Genomic DNA, 18019 nt, shown 5'->3' with positions numbered 1-18019 from the left:
TTTTAGTGTGGACGGGAGGTGCAAACGTAGCAAAAGGTCTCCGTTTTTAAACTAAAACGCAGTAGTGTGGACGGGGCCTTAGATGCTTAACGCTCTGCGACGGCAGCACGAGTATTTGGATTTGAATGGTAGTTTGATTAAATAAGTCATATAGTAGGGAGGTTAAGCCCAAAAAATAGGCCTTTGACTTCAAGTCATGATGCAAAGGTCGTCTTTGGTATGGAAGTACCTTAGGGTCATACAAATAAATTTATCCTAAGACACAAGTGAGATCACACTTTGTATCAGAAATAAACAGGTTTTTTCAAAAATGGCCGCCAATGCGCCGAAAATACTCTAGAGCCCATATCTTTGCTTCTGTTATCACTATAATGTCAAATTTGGTGTCAAAGTGTACATTTTTGGGGTCAAGGAATCCAATAAAATTGGTTTCAAGTTGAAAAAAACAAAAAAATTCCCCATACCATGACAATTGGGGGTAAATATGCACATTTCACATAAAAATTGTGTCATCAGAGCGACTTTACTCATCTTTTCCTTCAAAAACTTTAATTTTGTATTTAAGCAGTGCAGCTACTTCTGTACATTACATTTGTCCTAAGTAGCATGAGATTTCGACCAGTCAGGAGTAGCCTATAGCAAATCAGTTCCTGCAACAACACATCCCATATGCACCAGGAGCTGTGACAGCTGTTGAAGGTCAGAGGTGACAGGTTAACACTTTGAGGTTCGTATGACTTCCTCATTAAATAGAAAAATGCTTTTAATGTTAGATAACTAGTAACTAGCTAGCTAGTAACTAGTTAGCTTCATTATAACTAGGTCGCTAGTAACTAGTTAGCTTCATCATAACTAGCTAGTGACTAGTTAGCGTCATTTTTATTGAAGCAAGCACATAGCCTACATGTTGCTAGCTAGTTAGTTAGCTTCATTATTTGATATTTTTTTACTTTTGCGAATGCTTGTTAATGCTCATATTATCTCTCTTATGATGTTAAAGCAACTTCATTTCTTTTTTCAGATTAGCCATAATGGAATGCCGTGACTGGAGTTTATGCTTCCTATGTCAGTCCGCCCTAAAGATTGAAAAAACATTAGATCCCTCTTAAACCGAGGACCGTGACGTCGCACGGTATGGCGCAGCCGGGGCCCCACCCTGGAGCCAGGCCCGGGGTTGGGGCTCGTATGCGAGCGCCTGGTGGCCGGGCCTCCCCCCACGGGGTCCGGCCGGGCTCAACCCGAAGGAGCGACGTGGGGCCGCCTTCCCGTGGGCTCACCACCTGCAGGAGGGACCGTAAGGGGGTCAGTGCTGAGAGGATCGGGCGGCAGTCGAAGGCGGGGCCTCGACAACCCGATCCCTGGACACGGAAGCTAGCTCTAGGGACGTGGAACGTCACCTCGCTGGCGGGGAAGGAGCCTGAGATTGTGCGTGAGGTTGAGAGGTTCCGACTAGAGATAGTCGGGATCACCTCTACGCACGGCTTGGGCTCTGGAACCACACTCCTCGAGAGAGGATGGACTCTTCACCACTCTGGAGTTGCCCATGGTGAGAGGTGGCGGGCTGGTGTGGGTTTGCTTATAGCCCCCCAGCTCAGCCGCCATGTGTTGGAGTTCACCCCGGTGAACGAGAGGGTCGTTTCCCTGCGCCTTCGGGTCGGGGATAGGTCTTTCACTGTCGTGTGTGCCTACGGGCCAAACGGCAGTGCAGAGTACCCGGCCTTCTTGGGGTCTCTGGGAGGGGTGCTGGAAAGTGCTCCAACTGGGGACTCCGTCGTTCTACTGGGGGACTTCAATGCCCACGTGGGCAGTGGCAGTGACACCTGGAGGGGCGTGATTGGGAGGAATGGCCCCCCTGATCTGAACCCGAGCGGTGTTCAGTTATTGGACTTCTGTGCTAGTTACAGTTTGTCCATAACGAACACCATGTTCAAGCATAAGGGTGTCCATCAGTGCACGTGGCACCAGGACACCCTAGGCCGTAGGTCGATGATCGACTTTGTGGTCGTTTCATCTGACCTGCGGCCGTATGTCTTGGACACTCGGGTAAAGAGAGGGGTGGAGCTGTCAACTGATCACCACCTGGTGGTGGGTTGGATCCGATGGCGGGGGAGGAAGCTGGACAGACTCGGCAGACCCAAGCGTACTGTGAGGGTCTGCTGGGAACGTTTGACCGAGTCTCCTGTCAGAGGGATCTTCAACTCCCACCTCCGGTGGAGCTTCGACCGGATCCCGAGGGAGGCTGGAGATATTGAGTCCGAGTGGACCATGTTCTCCACCTCCATTGTCGAAGCGGCCGCTCGGAGCTGTGGCCGTAAGGTCTCCGGTGCCTGTCGAGGCGGCAATCCCCGAACCCGGTGGTGGACACCGGAAGTAAGGGATGCCGTCAAGCTGAAGAAGGAGTCCTATCGGGCCTGGTTGGCTTGCGGGACTCCCGGTGCATGTTGGACTCTGGCAGGGCTGCCCTTTGTCGCCGGTTCTGTTCATAATTTTTATGGACAGAATTTCTAGGCGCAGCCAGGGGCCGGAGGGCGTCAGGTTTGGTGACAACACGATTTCGTCTTTGCTCTTTGCAGATGATGTTGTCGTGTTGGCCTCATCAAACCAGGACCTTCAGCATGCACTGGGACGGTTTGCAGCCGAGTGTGAAGCGGCTGGGATGAGAATCAACACCTCCAAATCCGAGGCCAGAAAAGGGTGGCTTGCCCACTTCAGGTTGGTGGAGAGTTCCTGCCTCAAGTGGAGGAGTTTAAGTATCTTGGGGTTTTGTTCACGAGTGAGGGAAGGATGGAACGGGAGATTGACAGACGGATCGGTGCAGCTTTTGCAGTAATGCGGTCAATGTACCGGTCTGTCATGGTGAAGAAAGAGCTGAGCCGCAAGGCGAAGCTCTCGATTTACCGGTCAATCTACGTTCCTATTCTCACCTATGGTCATGAGCTTTGGGTCATGACCGAAAGGACAAGATCCCAGATACAGGCGGCCGAAATGAGCTTTCTCCGCAGGGTGGCTGGGCGATCTCTTAGAGATAGGGTGAGAAGCTCGGTCACTCGGGAGGAGCTCAGAGTAGAGCCGCTGCTCCTCCACATCGAGAGGGGTCAGCTGAGGTGGCTCGGGCATCTGTTCCGGATGCCTCCTGGACGCCTTCCCGGGAAGACCTAGGACAGACTATGGAGACACTATGTCTCCCGGCTGGCCTGGGAACGCCTCGGTGTCCCCCCGGAAGAGCTGGAGGAAGTGTCTAGGGAGAGGGAAGTCTGGGCATCTCTGCTTAGACTGCTGCCCCCGCGACCCGGCCCCGGATAAGCGGAAGAAGATGGATGGATGGATGGATGGATGGATAGATCCCTCTTCATCATTCAAACTGAGAAACAATTCTGAAAGATTGCAATCATGTTACAAAGAAGCTTTAGATAACATCCAGGAGCTGAAGGCATTAGGGGATCTGCCTGAGTTTATAGTGGACATGAGTGGTGGTAGTCAGGATGTAGTTCAGCTGATGATTCAAAATCCTATGGTGTGGCACAAAAGCTGCAGAAATGCGATTGATAAACAAAAAGTTGAGAGAGCAAGAAAAAGAAAAAAGCATGAAGAGTCTGTGAGTTCAGTAAAAACATGGCGCACGAGTGACAAGTCCACCACACTCGCTTTACCCAGACCCTCAACATCATCATGTGAATCATTTGATAAACTGTGTCTCTTCTGTGGTGAAGTGGGCAAAAAAAAGGAACTGAGGAGGGCTGCCACCCTTGGCTTGGATAGAAAAGTGAAAGAATGTGCTCAGGTGGTGGGTGACAGGCATCTATTGGCTGAACTAGCTGCTGGTGACATGGTTGCTATTAATGCTGTTTATCATCGTGCATGCCTGACTAGGCTCTATAGAAAAGCAGAAACTGTTGGATGTGACTCAACTGAAAGTAATGCAACTAAGGTCATCAGAGCACATGTCCTCAATGAGTTGCTCGAATACATCGAGGACTATCGTTGCTCAGGGGAATCACTGGCAATGTCTGACTTGACAGCCCTCTATGACAAGCGCATTGCTGATCTTGGATTTCCAAACATCAAATGCAACACCACACGCCTTCGGAAGGATATTGAACGCCTGATTCCTGACATCAGATCAGTACAAATAAATCGTGTCTGGTCCATTGTATTTGATGATGACCTGAGCAAAGCTGTTGCTAACATGAAAAACAACACTTCTACCGATGTCTCCATCATCTTCAAAGCAGCCAAAATCCTTCGGCAAGAGTATCTCCCCATGAAGCATGCTTTTACAGGTGCCTTCTCAACTTCCTGTGAAGCTGATTCTATCCCTCCCATGCTGAGACCGTTCTTACACATGCTTCTTGATGGATCAGGTATTGATCAGCCACCTCCTGGACCTGAGAAGTTCCAGGCTGCAACATCCATTGGGCAGCAAATAATTTTCAACTCTGTAAGATGCAGATCCAAGAAACATGGCAGTGTTCCTCATCACATAAGAGAGAGGGAAACACCAGCTTCGATATATCTGGCAATGAAACTACACCAGCAAAGTGGTAGTAGATATCTGGTGGAGGCCATGCATAAAAGAGGAATGTGTGTCATATGACCGCTTGAAAACATTTAGCATAGATATAGCGAATTCAGTGATCAGTCACTAGGAGCAGATTGGTGTCGTGGTCCCACCTCAGGCAGTCCACTTAATAAAAGGGCCGATTTTGTCAAATAGGGTGTCAAATTTCGTTCAACCTACCCTCCATTCGATGGCAGACATGTCATACTTCATCCGCGACTCAAAAAAACGTCATGCTTCTATACAAAATCTTCGAGCTAGAGTGCATTGAATCAGTGCGAACAAAAGCGGAGCTAGTGTGCGAGTGAGCCATTTTATCAGAGCAATATTGTCAACGTCAGCGAGTATTTGCATTAGATTATTATTATTATTATTATGATTATTATATCTAATGGCATCAATAAAGCTTACCCGCAATGAAGTGTTGGGTCTTCTATTCGTGGACCCTGATTATGAAGGGGAATATCTGCCTGATTCTGAAAGTGAAAGTACCGTGTGTGCCTCTCCACAATCGCGGTGACAGTATTGTGGTGGAGACTTTGTTTGTCTAATGCCACTGGGTATGTTAGACGAGGTCGAAGTATTCATAGGACAGTTAGGGGGCAACGTGGAGGCAGGGTGGGGAGTCGCAATGACAATGACAGTAGTCCGAGCTGTGCACATTCGGCGCGCGCGCGAGGCAGATTTGGCCGCGCTGCTCCCAGCAGGACCAGAGACGGTGTGACACGGGGCAGAGGGGCTATTATGCATAGTCTATCGCAAGCTGATGGGAATGCCGGCTTTTGAGTACTTGGCCAATGAGGACGATTTACTATATGTAGTAAATAGAGTATCTCTACAGCAAAAGGCCAACCACTACTTGCATTCGGTTTGTTTCTACCATTTATTAGTAATGATTTACACAGTTTGTTTACTACTTACTATTTACCTGAGCATTCAGTATTGTGCAATATAGCATACAGAAGGTGAGGGACATTTTGGGGGGAAAGAAGTGCTGCATTTGATAATTTTATCATTTAAACGAGACTTTTCATGAAAATTCTATAATCCAAGATGGCCGCCACCATAATGACGTCATAATATGCAAATTAGATGGGAAAATGTAATCCCTACATAAACTTTGGGTCATCCTTAATATTTCTCTAATTTACAGAAAGTCTCTATCTTTTATCACTTTTAAGATATAGCCTTTTGAAATTAAGATGTCAAAATCGAACATTTTAGGAAAAAACCTCTGGCGCCGAAACACTGTGTTTGGCATGTGTTTTTTAATAAAAAATTGCATACTTCACCTCCAATTGTCATGGTAAGGACAACATTATTGTTTTTTAGTCTTGGAACCTATTTTATTGGACTCCTTGACCCCAAAAATGTACACGTTGATACCAAATTTGTCATTATAGCTATAACAGAAGCAAAGATATGGGCCTCTCAAGTATGGTCGGCGGCCATTTTAAAAAAATGTGCGTATATAAGATACAAAATGTGATCTCACGTGTGTCTTAGGATAAATTTATTTCTATGGCCCTAAGGTACTTCCATACCAAAGGGGACCTTTGCATCATGACTTGAAGTCAAAAGTCACTTAACCTCCCTACTAATAGCAGCGTAGCGGTTGCATAGTGAGACTATCCAACAAGTAGCCAGAGATCAAAGCCTGACGGTGGAATTTTTAAAGCAGGTCGTGCTCATGCTTGAAAAGAAACTCGATGATGGCGATGGCAGTGCCGGTCCCCCTTGAACAGTGCAGTAACACAGAAACATTGCCCTGCTTAATTCAGACAACGGAGGATATGAATAGGTCTGAGTCTACAACTGATACATTGCTAGAATTAATAAACATTATGAGATCGATGACAGATGAGGATCCTGAACCACATTCTGATTGTGAAGATCTTGTATCCTCTCACCAGTCAGGAGAGGGATCGGGTACCCAGTCACACCGCACACTCAATCCTGCTGCACCCAACAATAGGTTCTCACACATAGCCATATAGATATAGATATGATATAGAATCACTTGTAGAGAGGGTGGCGATGTGAATGTGTTCACTGTACTGTCACAAACTCGGTTCAATGGTCTGGAAATCCACAGGTTTATAAATCTGCGGGAGATATCTTCTACAGATTTAGCATACACCATGTTTTTACATGACACACTTTCTGAAATAGTGGCGTTTTCCAGACTGTTAGGTGGAGGTGGTAGTTTAATCGTTTTGGTACCGGACCGAACCACACCATATGGCTACTGACAACGTGTTTGGTCTTCGAGGGGTGAGACTCTTGATTGTTTTTAGATTACAACACCCATTTCCGTGCATGTTAAGTGGTCCTTCTAGCTCAGAAACTTTTTTTTTTTTGTAAAAATGTTGTTTCTAAAAATATTGAAAACATTGTGTACAACCTTTGTATGATGAATTGTTAAAACTGTATGATATTAAATGTATTGAAGGTATCCCACAGACCCTGAATGACGAGCGTTTGTTCCCCACCAACAAGACAAATTTTTTTATACTGGATGTTATGAAAGATGCTAGTAGTTGAACAAGTGTTGACTCAGTATGTACACCACACAAGTTTGAGTGCCTTGTATATTGTACAAAACAACTTCTTTCAATGTAAATCCAGCAGGACCATTAGCTTGAACACTAATTATTAAAAACCCCAGAGAAAATACCCAAATTAGCATGTCGGATGTACCCCAGAAACACAAATTTTTGAAAAATTTGCAAAAGAAGACCAGATTTTAAAGAGTATTCCGTAGAGGAGTGTGAAAAATGTTCGTTACATTTTAAATAAAATGTCTAAAACTAAAGATATTACTTCATGGACTGAGTCAGGAGAGTTTGTGTTAAAAGGCAGAACAATCCCAATCTTATTTTTCTGAAGTCAAAATGTAACCAGTTTGAAAAGAAGCACTGAAAAAATCAATCATTCCTTTTTATTATCAAAAAATGTCAGTGCATATTTATTCATTCTCTCATTATGTTTTTCACTTGGTGTTGGAGGAATACATAACCGTACAATATTGATATTACACATCAATAAATATGTATCATGAATCCATCTTTGAGTAAGATCAAAATGTCCTTCACACATGAAGGCAAATTAAACACCACAGAACTGCTCCCTCAGGAACTGTTATGAAATTCACTCTGCTTTTGGGATGTTGTTCAGTATTTCCTGCGTTCCAGAGGATTCCTGAGCTGGAAAAATGAGCTTCTGTAGCATCTGACTCTTCTCTTCCTCAGTTTTAGAGTTGAGCTCAATTACAGGAACCTAAAAAGGATGATATAAATGAGGAATAGTATTGGAAATGCAAAATCGAGAACCAGAGATTGATCTTTTGGTTACATCTCTCCAGTTGTTCATAAGCAGTTTACCCTAACAAAAAAGTACTATGTCAGCACTGTGATGTTTAGCATATTCATATGGTATTTTACATGCTGCTCGTATTTCAAAGAATCATACGACTAAAAAACATGTCTCACATGTACCAAAAATATTGAGTGTCAGGTTTTGGTGGGATTATTTAGTGTGTATCAGAGTTTAACACACTTACCAAAACAGGTTTATAACCAAGTTTTTCGAGATGCCGAAGTTTGATAGCCAAGCTGGCTCGAGGATGTGTTGTGCCAAAGCAAAATGACGTAGGTGGAACGCAGACCACAGCAATCCTGAAATATAGGACAGAGAAGAGCTTTTTGTCTCAAAAACAAACTTCCAACAATCCAGAGTTGGGGGGAAACATCTTGGTATGTGAGATTATCATGTGATTCTTCATATAAACATCACAGCTGTCTTGTGTTTTGCTACCTATGGGCACATTCGGGTGACCCAGAATCCTCTGCATGGAGGTCGCTGGTTTCTTCTTTTGGACGAGGCAGAGTAATCACACAGTCTAGAGCAAAAGATGCAAACAATGTTAAATCCAACATAAAATGCCATTCACAACATCCATAATGTGAAACTTTTCTGAGTAAAATGATTCAGCGGGAATGTAGAGATTTGATTGATTGTCCAAAGTAATCTATTTTAGCTTATATATAATACAATTATAATGTAAATTAATATTAAATTAATATAATGTGCATATTAAAAACCCACTTATTAGTACGGCTTTTATGTATTTGTCTTATAATTATAATTTTTTTACTATTAGTTTATTTTATATATTTTCATTATAATTTATTTATATTCTACTTTGCTTTATGGACATTTCATTGTTGATAAATCTTATTTTTTTTATAAACTTTTGTTTTAATTTTTATTGCTTGCATAGTGTGTCAAATGGTGCATGGTGCAAAACGTTTTATTTTTATTATGCAAAATATAATTTATTGTTTTTATCCTTTTGATTTTAGAGTAAATTTAACCTGGCCATGTTTTCCTGAAATAATTTTTTTACACTTATACATTTGTCAAAAGTACTTTACATTTATTGGAAGTTTTATTATTTGAAATAATATAATAAATGACATTATATTATATTAATTTAACATAATTATGTTATATTAAATAATCTTAAATTAATATAATAATAATACAAATAAAATATGGTAATAATAAAAAATTAAATATAGTTACTATTACTTTTACCACCTCAACTCAGTTTTGATTACACCAATATAAAAGAAGTATTTTGTAAGGAGGAAAAAATTATACTTATCCGAAAACTTTTGAACATTTCTGTTTTTTAAAGTCTGAGCTGTGTCCTAGCGATTAGCGCATCTGCCTCGACACATTGAGTGGTAAATGTTAGTTTGAATCCTGCCACTGTAAATAACTAATTGAAAACTGCACAGAAACACGAGATTCATCTCACCAATGAAGTAGATGCTCTCCTCCAGCACACTGTCCTGAACCGCATCATTTCCCACAATGCTCCTGATTGCACTAAGCATTTCCTGGTTGACTGGGACTTTATGAGCAGGAACTGTGAAGTGGAAGTCTGGGATAGACCTCAAGGAGTGTGGCAGCTGAGGTTGATCCAGTCGCATACACACAGCCAACATGTGCAGCCACCTCTGAACCTTATTCGACTGGTTGCCTGTGAGGACACATAACAGACGACAGCTGAACTAAGAGGCACTTCAGATGAGGAGAGAGAGGAAGTAGAGTAAGAGATATTAACCTTTCTGTAGTATTTGGTCCAGGGTTTCCCGCTGTAGCAGTTTCTCCAGTAGGGTTTGAGGGACGTGCTCCAGCAATGCCAGATAGTGAATGGCTTTCAGTAGGTCGGTGGAGGACATCTTTGGAAGGTAGGACTCTAAGACCTTCGTTACACTGGCCAGAAACCTGATTAAAAAGCAAGCAAGTGTAAGTTTGCTGAAGTCAGAGACATGCCTGTTCTGCAAAAACAACTGTTACTTTGGGTTTTTGGAGGACTTGTTGAATATTCTGATATGTAAGAAAGAATATTTATTTTGATTGGTAAATCATTTCATTGAATATACATTACCGTTCAAAAGTTTTAGGTCAGTAAGATTTTTATTTATTTAATGAAATTAATGTTTTATTTAGCAAGTATGTCATCAAAAGTGACAGTAGGGACATTTATAATGTTGTTCATAAAGATTTCTATTTCAAATAAAGTAAAGTTGAACTTGAACTTTCCATTCATCAAAAAATTCTGAAAACAAGTATAGTGGTTTCCACAAAAATATTAAGTTGAAAATATTAAAGTGGTCCTTTTCAGGGATATGCTCAATGACTAATTTAGTTAACGTTTAAACAATTTTTTTTGCAACCGACTAGTCTAAACTTGTCTTATTCTCTATATCAGTGCGCAGTTTCTGAACGCCCTGTAGTCGACTGTAGTCTTGAGTTCGATGGGAACGAACACGTCACAATATTCCTCATTTAAACAATTCCCGCCCACGGCATACGCAAAATAAGTTAGCAGTGTGTTGAAACTCACGGTTATGGTAAGGGGTGTGGCATTTCCCATACACGCTCGAAGTGGTTGTTCAATCATAACACACTATCTAAGTTTCCATCCACTTGTCAATCGAATTATCTGAAGTTCGGTAAAAAAGCTCATGTGAATAAAGCTGGTGAAAATGTGTTTCCATCCAACGGCTTTAAAGCGAATAAAAACCTGTGCGTAATGACGTCACATGCTGTTTTGCGATCAAATTGGTATATCGAATTGATTTGAGACATTTTAAGGTGTTTCCATTTCATTTTCGCACTGAATTGCACAACATTCAAGCATACATTTGCGAACAAAGTTTTGCTAGGCAAAATGGATCGCGCCATCTATCGTTTCCATCAGCGTTTATCGCATAAGCCGTATATCGATCAAGATAAAATCCGATGAGACCGAACGCATTTCATTTGAGTCGATATTCATGAAATTCAATCGAATTTTACGGTTTCCATAAGGCATTTTTCATTCGATATCACTTAATTTGGATAAAAACGTGTGGATGGAAACATAGCTAGTGATCCAGCTGACCAATCAGAGTACAGTGCGCTTTTCGGAAGGAGGGGCTTCATAGAGACAGGAACTGAACAGAGCGCTACTGACAGACTGTGCTGCAACAATGTCAAATATGTGAAAAATAATGTTTTTAAAAAAACTAATATGAAAACCTATTCTAGTAGACCCTGAAAAACAAAATCAAGACTTTGAAAAAGGACATAACCTTTATCAGCATATTCGAATGATTTCTGAAGAATCATGTGAGACTGAAGACTGGAGTAATGATGCTGAAAATTCAGCTTTGCATCACAGGAATAAATTTAATTTATTTCAAATAGAAATTTCATTTACATTTCACAATATTACTGTTTTACTGCATTTCTGAACAAGTAATTGCAGCCTGGGTGAGCTTTTCAAAAACATCTGAAAATAAAAAAATCTTACCGACCCCAAACTTGACTGTGTAAGTGAATAAGAATTAAAACAATGGCTTACTCTGTTTTTTTCTCTTTCAGGTCATGATTGAGGAGTGAAAAGACTTTTAAAACACTAAGAAGGTCTTTCAGGGTCAGACTGTCAGGACTCTTGATGATTCTCTCCGCAAATACATCCAACAGGACCACAGGTCTGAACAAGAGATCCTCAAATGATACTAGAATTAGAATAACCTGGAAAACATGAAAAAAATAATGTTTTTGAAGCATTATGCTGAATAAGACTGCATTTATTTCAGCAAAAATATTGTGCATTAGTCTTTGTACAATGTAGTTTGACTTGGATCAGCAGATATCGCACCTGTTTGTTGGACCACATATCAAACGTGTTGGCCATGTACTCAGAGACGGAGCTGAAGAGGGTGTAGTTTCTGTAGCGAAGCTCATGGCAGGACTTCAGGACAGACAGAAGCCTACCGAAGGGGAATTCATGCACATTTTCTGCAGGAAACAATGAAAGGTCAAGTGACTGTGACTGGTCTATACTCATTCTAGCCGTTTACTGTACTTCATGGGGATCATGGTCATTCTCACCAGCTATGTTCTTGCTGCAGACATCCAGCAGAGGTTTGAAGTTCAGGCCCATGGAAGCCAGGCTGGAGAACATGTACTGGGTGTTGGGTGGACTAAACTCATCTGCCAATGACAGAGTCTTTGTCTGAGAGGGGATAAAGAGGAATCGAGCTAGAAACTGATCTAGTGACAAAATACTTTTTCATTTCTATTTCAAGAAACAATAATTTCTTGTTAGACAGCTGCATCATGTTAGGATTATTTCATCCCAGAATCATAAGAAAATAAATACTCAATTATATTTGCATTGAAAAAAATTTTTAATCTATGAAGCAATATGTTTTGTGATATCATTTTCAAGACAATTAAGCACAATTTCCTTCACAAATGATTACTATCATAATGCAAACAAATCTCATTCTCATTCCTGTAATGTGAAAAACAACTAAATAATTTACAAAAATATGAATTATAATTAATACATTGAGAAAAAAAAAGTTTTTCCCCAAACTGTATAGTATTTACATATCATGGTTGTAAAAATAAAATAAAAAATAAATAAACTCCTTTTACAGGAATGAAAATTTTATGAGAACTACTACTAAGGGTTGTTATTATTGTTGACTAAAACTAAAACTTATACAAACAGTTCTGTTAATTGAAATAAAGCTGAAATAAAATAAATATAAATATTAGTTGAAAAACTAAATGAAAATTAGAAATGTTGCCTTGGCAATAAACTGAAATAAGTTTTAAGTTGAAGCACTGCTATCATTAACTATATATATATATATATATATATATATATATATATATATATATATATATATATATATAAATAAATAAAATTACTAAAACAAAAATAAATTAAATCTAAATGGCAATATAAAAAAAAAAACGCATATGACTAAGGCACATAACGAAATTGCAAAAAAAATAAACAAAAAAAATAAACTAAAAATTTAAAAACACTCCTTCTGAATAGTAATAAAACTATAATAAAACAAAAATATATAAAAAAATATCATAATATCATTATCGGAAAAAGCTTTATTTTCATTATGCAAAATATAATTTCTTCTTTGTTTTTTTGTTGTTGTTTTTTTTTACATTTTTATTAGATTCATCCACAGAAATCAATTGATTGAGAAATCCAATTTCTGTGCGAGTGTCAGTAAACAATACATTTTAGGTGATATACATTTAATGTGAATAAATCATAGATCTAACCGCCAGCTGTTTCTTCAGAAGTATCGGAGAGTTTTTGCCCACCGCACGCATCATGCTCTGCAGGGCAACCACGCTCTGGATCTCAGGAATACGATCCTTCAGCAACAGCCTTCAAAACCAGAACACAAAGTGATGAAAACACACACACACACACACACACACACACACACACACACACACACACACACACACACACACACACACACACTATAAGGTCATATTAGGGCTGTATCCATCTTCACACCTTAAAGCCTCTTTTAGGGCCTGAACGTTCCTACAGTCCTCCATCTCCCGTAAACAGCCAGCCAACACCGAAAGAGCCCTGATATCAAACTGATTCAGCCGTTCCTGGAATCAGCATAACAGAAGGATCATGTGACACTGAAGACTGGAGTAATAATGCTAAAAAAATCAGCTTTGCGTCACAGGAATAAATTATATTAATTAAAATAGAAAACTATTATTTTTAATTCTAATATTTCACAACACTACTGTTTTTACTGTATTTTTTATCAAATAAATGGCACCCTGTTGAAGAGACTAATATCAAAAACATTAAAAAATAAATATAATATACACAGAAAATCCATTTATTAAATCAAATCTGAATTTAAATATTGTGCAACTATTACAACATTCATGACTGTGATTAAAAGGTGCAATAAGTGATTTCTGAGAAACACTGTTGATATATATGTGCAATCAACCTAAACAAACACACACTGCTCCGCTGCCAAAATGCACAAAATGCAATGCAAGAATGGATGTCTTTTTATATTTATGCATTTAGCAGATGCTTTTATCATTTATCATAGCTGAAGTGAATCAAAATAATGCTTTGCGAAAAATAAAGCGAAGATAACGAACAAGAACGAAAAATGAGCAATTGCTCGTTCACCAGCTCCAGACCAAGCGTGCCGCACAAGCCCTGAAAAGTGAAGCCAAAACGTCTCGATCGCCCCCCGGTGACTGGTCCTAGTATAGGTCATAAGCCCCGCCTCCCCGTGTTATTCAACGGGACGTGAGACCAACTAAACAATTAAATTACACTTCAAATATCTTTTTTCCAAAGGTGGTTTCTTTCATTTGCTGTCGTTTCTATATCACGCTGATGTAAGTTCAAGTGTCTGTTTCAAAAATAAGTTTCGTGATGCTATAAAAACGGTGGTGTAACGTCATGATTGACAGCTGTGATTGACAGGTTATCTGAGCGAAGTAGTCACTGAAGCACCAACGGACATTTTCTGAGGAAATTGTATTTACTTTATTTTAACAAGCCTCTTGTCGTACTGCAATCAATTTTAAAAAAAGTGCACTCAGGGAGAGTGCATTCTGCAAGAGTGAGGGCGGAGCGTTGATTTTGCGTCTTTACTTCCTGCTCACTACTGCGCAGGTCTGGTCCCGAGATCGGGACACTGGCGGCTTCAGTTCTCACCAATGGAAGAGAGCAACGGGGCGTCGTCCATCTTTTTTTACAGTCTATGCTCCAAACTGTGCTGTTACTCTAGCTTATATTACAACAACAGCATATCTTGGTTCTGTGAAGCATAGCAAAACTAATGTTACTCACATATGGACAAGAAACAAAGCAACTTTGGCGTCTGTTTTCAGGCCTTCCCACTTCGGTCTCTCCAGCGCTGGAAAGCCTTTCTAGTATTACCGCGGGTCCTAAAGCTCTTTCCTGAACATAACCCTTCTTTTTCCAGTGATATTCCTCTGATCTTCTCTCTTTTGTAATGTCTCTCAGCCAGCTCTCTGTCTACAGTCTTTTTTCAAATCTCCCTCTTGCTCACTCTCTCTCCTCCCCATCATGAGTGGACACGCCCCCTACTGCTGCTGATTGGCTACAAGTGTGTTGTGGTCATAGACGGTATATAAACTGGACACAGTGACCCCATTGGATTCAACGGAGAAAAGTGAAGTCAATTAGAAGCACTCACTTCCTGATGGCTGAGCGTACTGCGCAGACTCAAACTGAGCTTGACGACGTAGATGTGACATGAGAGCAACCCGTCTGTCTTCTAGTAGCTGTGCCAAGAGAAATCTGAATCATTCCCTTCCGAAACTTGCAGAGACGGAGAGTGTGAGGAGGTGTCCATGAGCTAGGAGCAGGAGAAACTTTTGCGAAGTATTCTGATTAATTATTTTGTCATTTTGCCTCCACGTCCCCCCGATCGCCCGCGAGCTTCTCCTCCTGTCCATACGGTAATCTCTCTAGTGTGCGACAGAGAGTCGCGTGGTTATGACGCAATTGTTAGCCTATTTTTACAAAAACGGCTTCTACGGGGCCATAACGTAAGATACAAGGTAATGGAGCCTTTTCTACATTGTCGTGTTTCTTTAGAAATAAATAATGGACAAAAGAAGTCTTTAAACGCCTCAGATGTAAAGTTATTCGCTGTCAAAGTGACGCCAAAATGAATGGGAGTCAATGGTATGCTAACAGCAGGTGATGGTCTGCTAATTAATGGCGGCTCCCGGGGAAGCTTCAATGTTTTCCAAATGATTGACTCTGTCCGATCCACTTTCAACAGCATTTCTTGCATACTGCACCTTTAATGAATATTCACATTTTCAGCCTAGAAGACAAAACCTCCAATGTGATTACATTCACAGGCCTCGCCTCACCTGTATAACACGCAGCAGCGTCTGCACAACACGTGTGTTTTGTGAAACTCCCAGGTTGACGATGGCCAGCAGACTGTAGGCCAGATCTTCGCTCCTCATGCGCCAGGCTTCGGTCGCAGCCCGTTCACAGACCTCCTCAAACCCCGGGTGTTCGTACATCAGCCGCAGCTCACAGCTCCGCTGCTCATCCGTCAGTTTCTTTGTGCTCTCCCAGATGCGTGTGAAGATGCTGCTGAGGACATGCTGCGAAGCTGGGAACTGCTTCAGCGTGTCCAGCACATCAGTGGGGCTAACACAGTTCTGCAAATGGCTGTAGAAAGGAGTCCGTTCTGCTTTATCCAGGGGTTCGCTGGTCTCTGTAGAAGCTGCAGTTTGCTTAATCTTAACGTTAAGAGCATCAGGACCACTCTCAGTGTAATACCGGACTTGTTTTAATGTGTGTTTTCTTCCCAGCTGAGATGATACAGCAAAGCTTCTCCTTTTATAGCATAAAGACATCTGTGTCCATCTAAAAGAGTCACATGTCCACAGCGACGTGGATCTCAGAGCACATCTGAGCATGTCCAAACCTGATTTATACATGCTCATCGTGGGTGATTCTCCAAAGCTTCAGACATGATGTTAACCTGTTTTAACAAATGAAAAGGTCAAACAGAAATCTCTGTACTTACTACAGTTTTTTTATCTAGTGGGAGCAGGACACTATAGTTCATTTATGTAAGTGAGGATAGCAAAATAAAGTAAACTGTGACATTTTATACCTTAAATTCTTCATACAGTGGACTAACAGTAAAATGTATAAAAATTTGGGACCAAAAATTATTCAGACACTTTGACCTGACCAAGTGTTTTTTCTTTAATTGCTACTGCAACCTTTTTACATCACAGACTGAACACAACTAAGCATTAATAAAGTAATTGGTTGACCTAAATTGGTATTATCTAATTGTGTAGTTAAATTTAACAGCTGACAGCTATTCAACCTAATTCATTTGTGAGACAGTCTGACAGAAGGATGGACAAAACCAGTGAAATATCAACTGATATTATTAGTTCTTGTCATATTTTATTACCATTTTCTAAACTATAGCGAATATACTGTGATAATGTGAGAAATGTTGAAGGTGTCTGAATGTCACTTTTTTTTTAAACTCTTCAATCACACAGTTCTCTTTACCAACTTTCAGTTTGGCACAGCAGTTCATTTCACATGCAAAATGCACTAAAACTACCAAAACACTTCATATGTGTCTCAAATCAGCTAATTCTATGAACACTAGCGCATTTTGTTAAACAATGAGCTAAAACACACTGACAACAGGTGCATTTTATAATGTTTTCTATTCTTTACAAGACAAGAATGACACTATCTCTACTAATTGTAATTCACTGCAGAATTGTTACATGATCCATGTCTACATTACAGTAAGTTTGCTCCTGTGGTATAGATTAGATTTGATTAGATTAAATAGATTACTGTATAAATGTTGCAAATTGCTGTTTTAATCAGTTTTGAATTGTTAGGTTTTGAACGCAAGTTTTAACCGTTTTAAAGACACACTATATAAAGATCTTGAAATATTACTAGAATCAGAATAACCCAGAAATAAATGTATATTTGTATGAACGTATCTGTCTGATTTATCCACAATACATTTCAACACGAACAAATACATAGCCAAATATTGAATTTATCTAAAGACATAAATATAATAAAGTGAAAAATGGAAATGGAAAAACCAAGTAAAATAAACAAATACACTTAGAGGACAGCAGTTTTGTGCTTATATTGCATTCATGTCCTTGTACAAAAACCTTGAAAAAATGCCTCACTATTGTATACTAAAATCAAGTATACTATTACATGTTTGTAGTTAATTATGACACAGTCACATATTTGAATGCGCCCTTGATCTTTAATACTCATAATATAAGGATATTACCCTTCGGTTGCTGTTGTCTTCACACATGTGTACTGCTCTCACTGTGAGCGCAGCCATGACAGAAACAGGGAGCGCGCGCACGATTGCTGCCGCACGATAGTTCCGCTTGTAGTATCGCGTGGTTTTCACAATGTTATTTTTAAAACCCCGTCCAAATAGTGAAATAAACACATATAACACTTGTTTAATCCATAATATGCATACAATATTATTTAAAAATCATTTA

The 18019-nt window shown here is 40.2% G+C and overlaps 1 protein-coding gene across 1 annotated transcript; it reads right to left on the bottom strand.

The window, feature by feature from the left end:
- Positions 1–7484: 7484 nt before the first annotated feature.
- Positions 7485–17906, bottom strand: fastkd2 (FAST kinase domains 2). The gene is made up of 12 exons (XM_081360604.1): positions 17794–17906; positions 15851–16476; positions 13467–13570; positions 13223–13331; positions 12014–12137; positions 11781–11920; positions 11481–11653; positions 9693–9856; positions 9384–9608; positions 8375–8459; positions 8121–8235; positions 7485–7837 (listed from the first exon to the last, which is right to left on the bottom strand). The coding sequence occupies exons 2-12, from the start codon at positions 16436–16438 to the stop codon at positions 7709–7711; spliced, it is 1956 nt and encodes a 651-aa protein (XP_081216730.1). The 5' UTR covers positions 16439–16476; positions 17794–17906; the 3' UTR covers positions 7485–7708.
- Between the last annotated feature and the right edge of the window lie 113 nt (positions 17907–18019).

The sequence above is a fragment of the Scardinius erythrophthalmus genome (assembly GCF_964197995.2).
Source record: "Scardinius erythrophthalmus genome assembly, chromosome: 3".
NCBI lineage: Eukaryota > Metazoa > Chordata > Actinopteri > Cypriniformes > Leuciscidae > Scardinius > Scardinius erythrophthalmus.
The sequence above is the reverse complement of the archived record's forward strand: the minus strand, read 5'-3'. Positions and strand labels throughout refer to the sequence as shown.

Bases quoted from the DNA above. Each gene is read 5' to 3' on its own strand.
- fastkd2 (XM_081360604.1), bottom strand. From the start codon at position 16,438: ATGAGCATGTATAAATCAGGTTTGGACATGCTCAGATGTGCTCTGAGA. The intron at 11,921-12,013 runs GTGAGAATGACC...TGTTTCCTGCAG, and splicing joins CTGCAGCAAGAACATAGCTG to AAAATGTGCATGAATTCCCC. The intron at 7,838-8,120 runs GTAAGTGTGTTA...CATCCTTTTTAG, and splicing joins TTGGTTATAAACCTGTTTTG to GTTCCTGTAATTGAGCTCAA.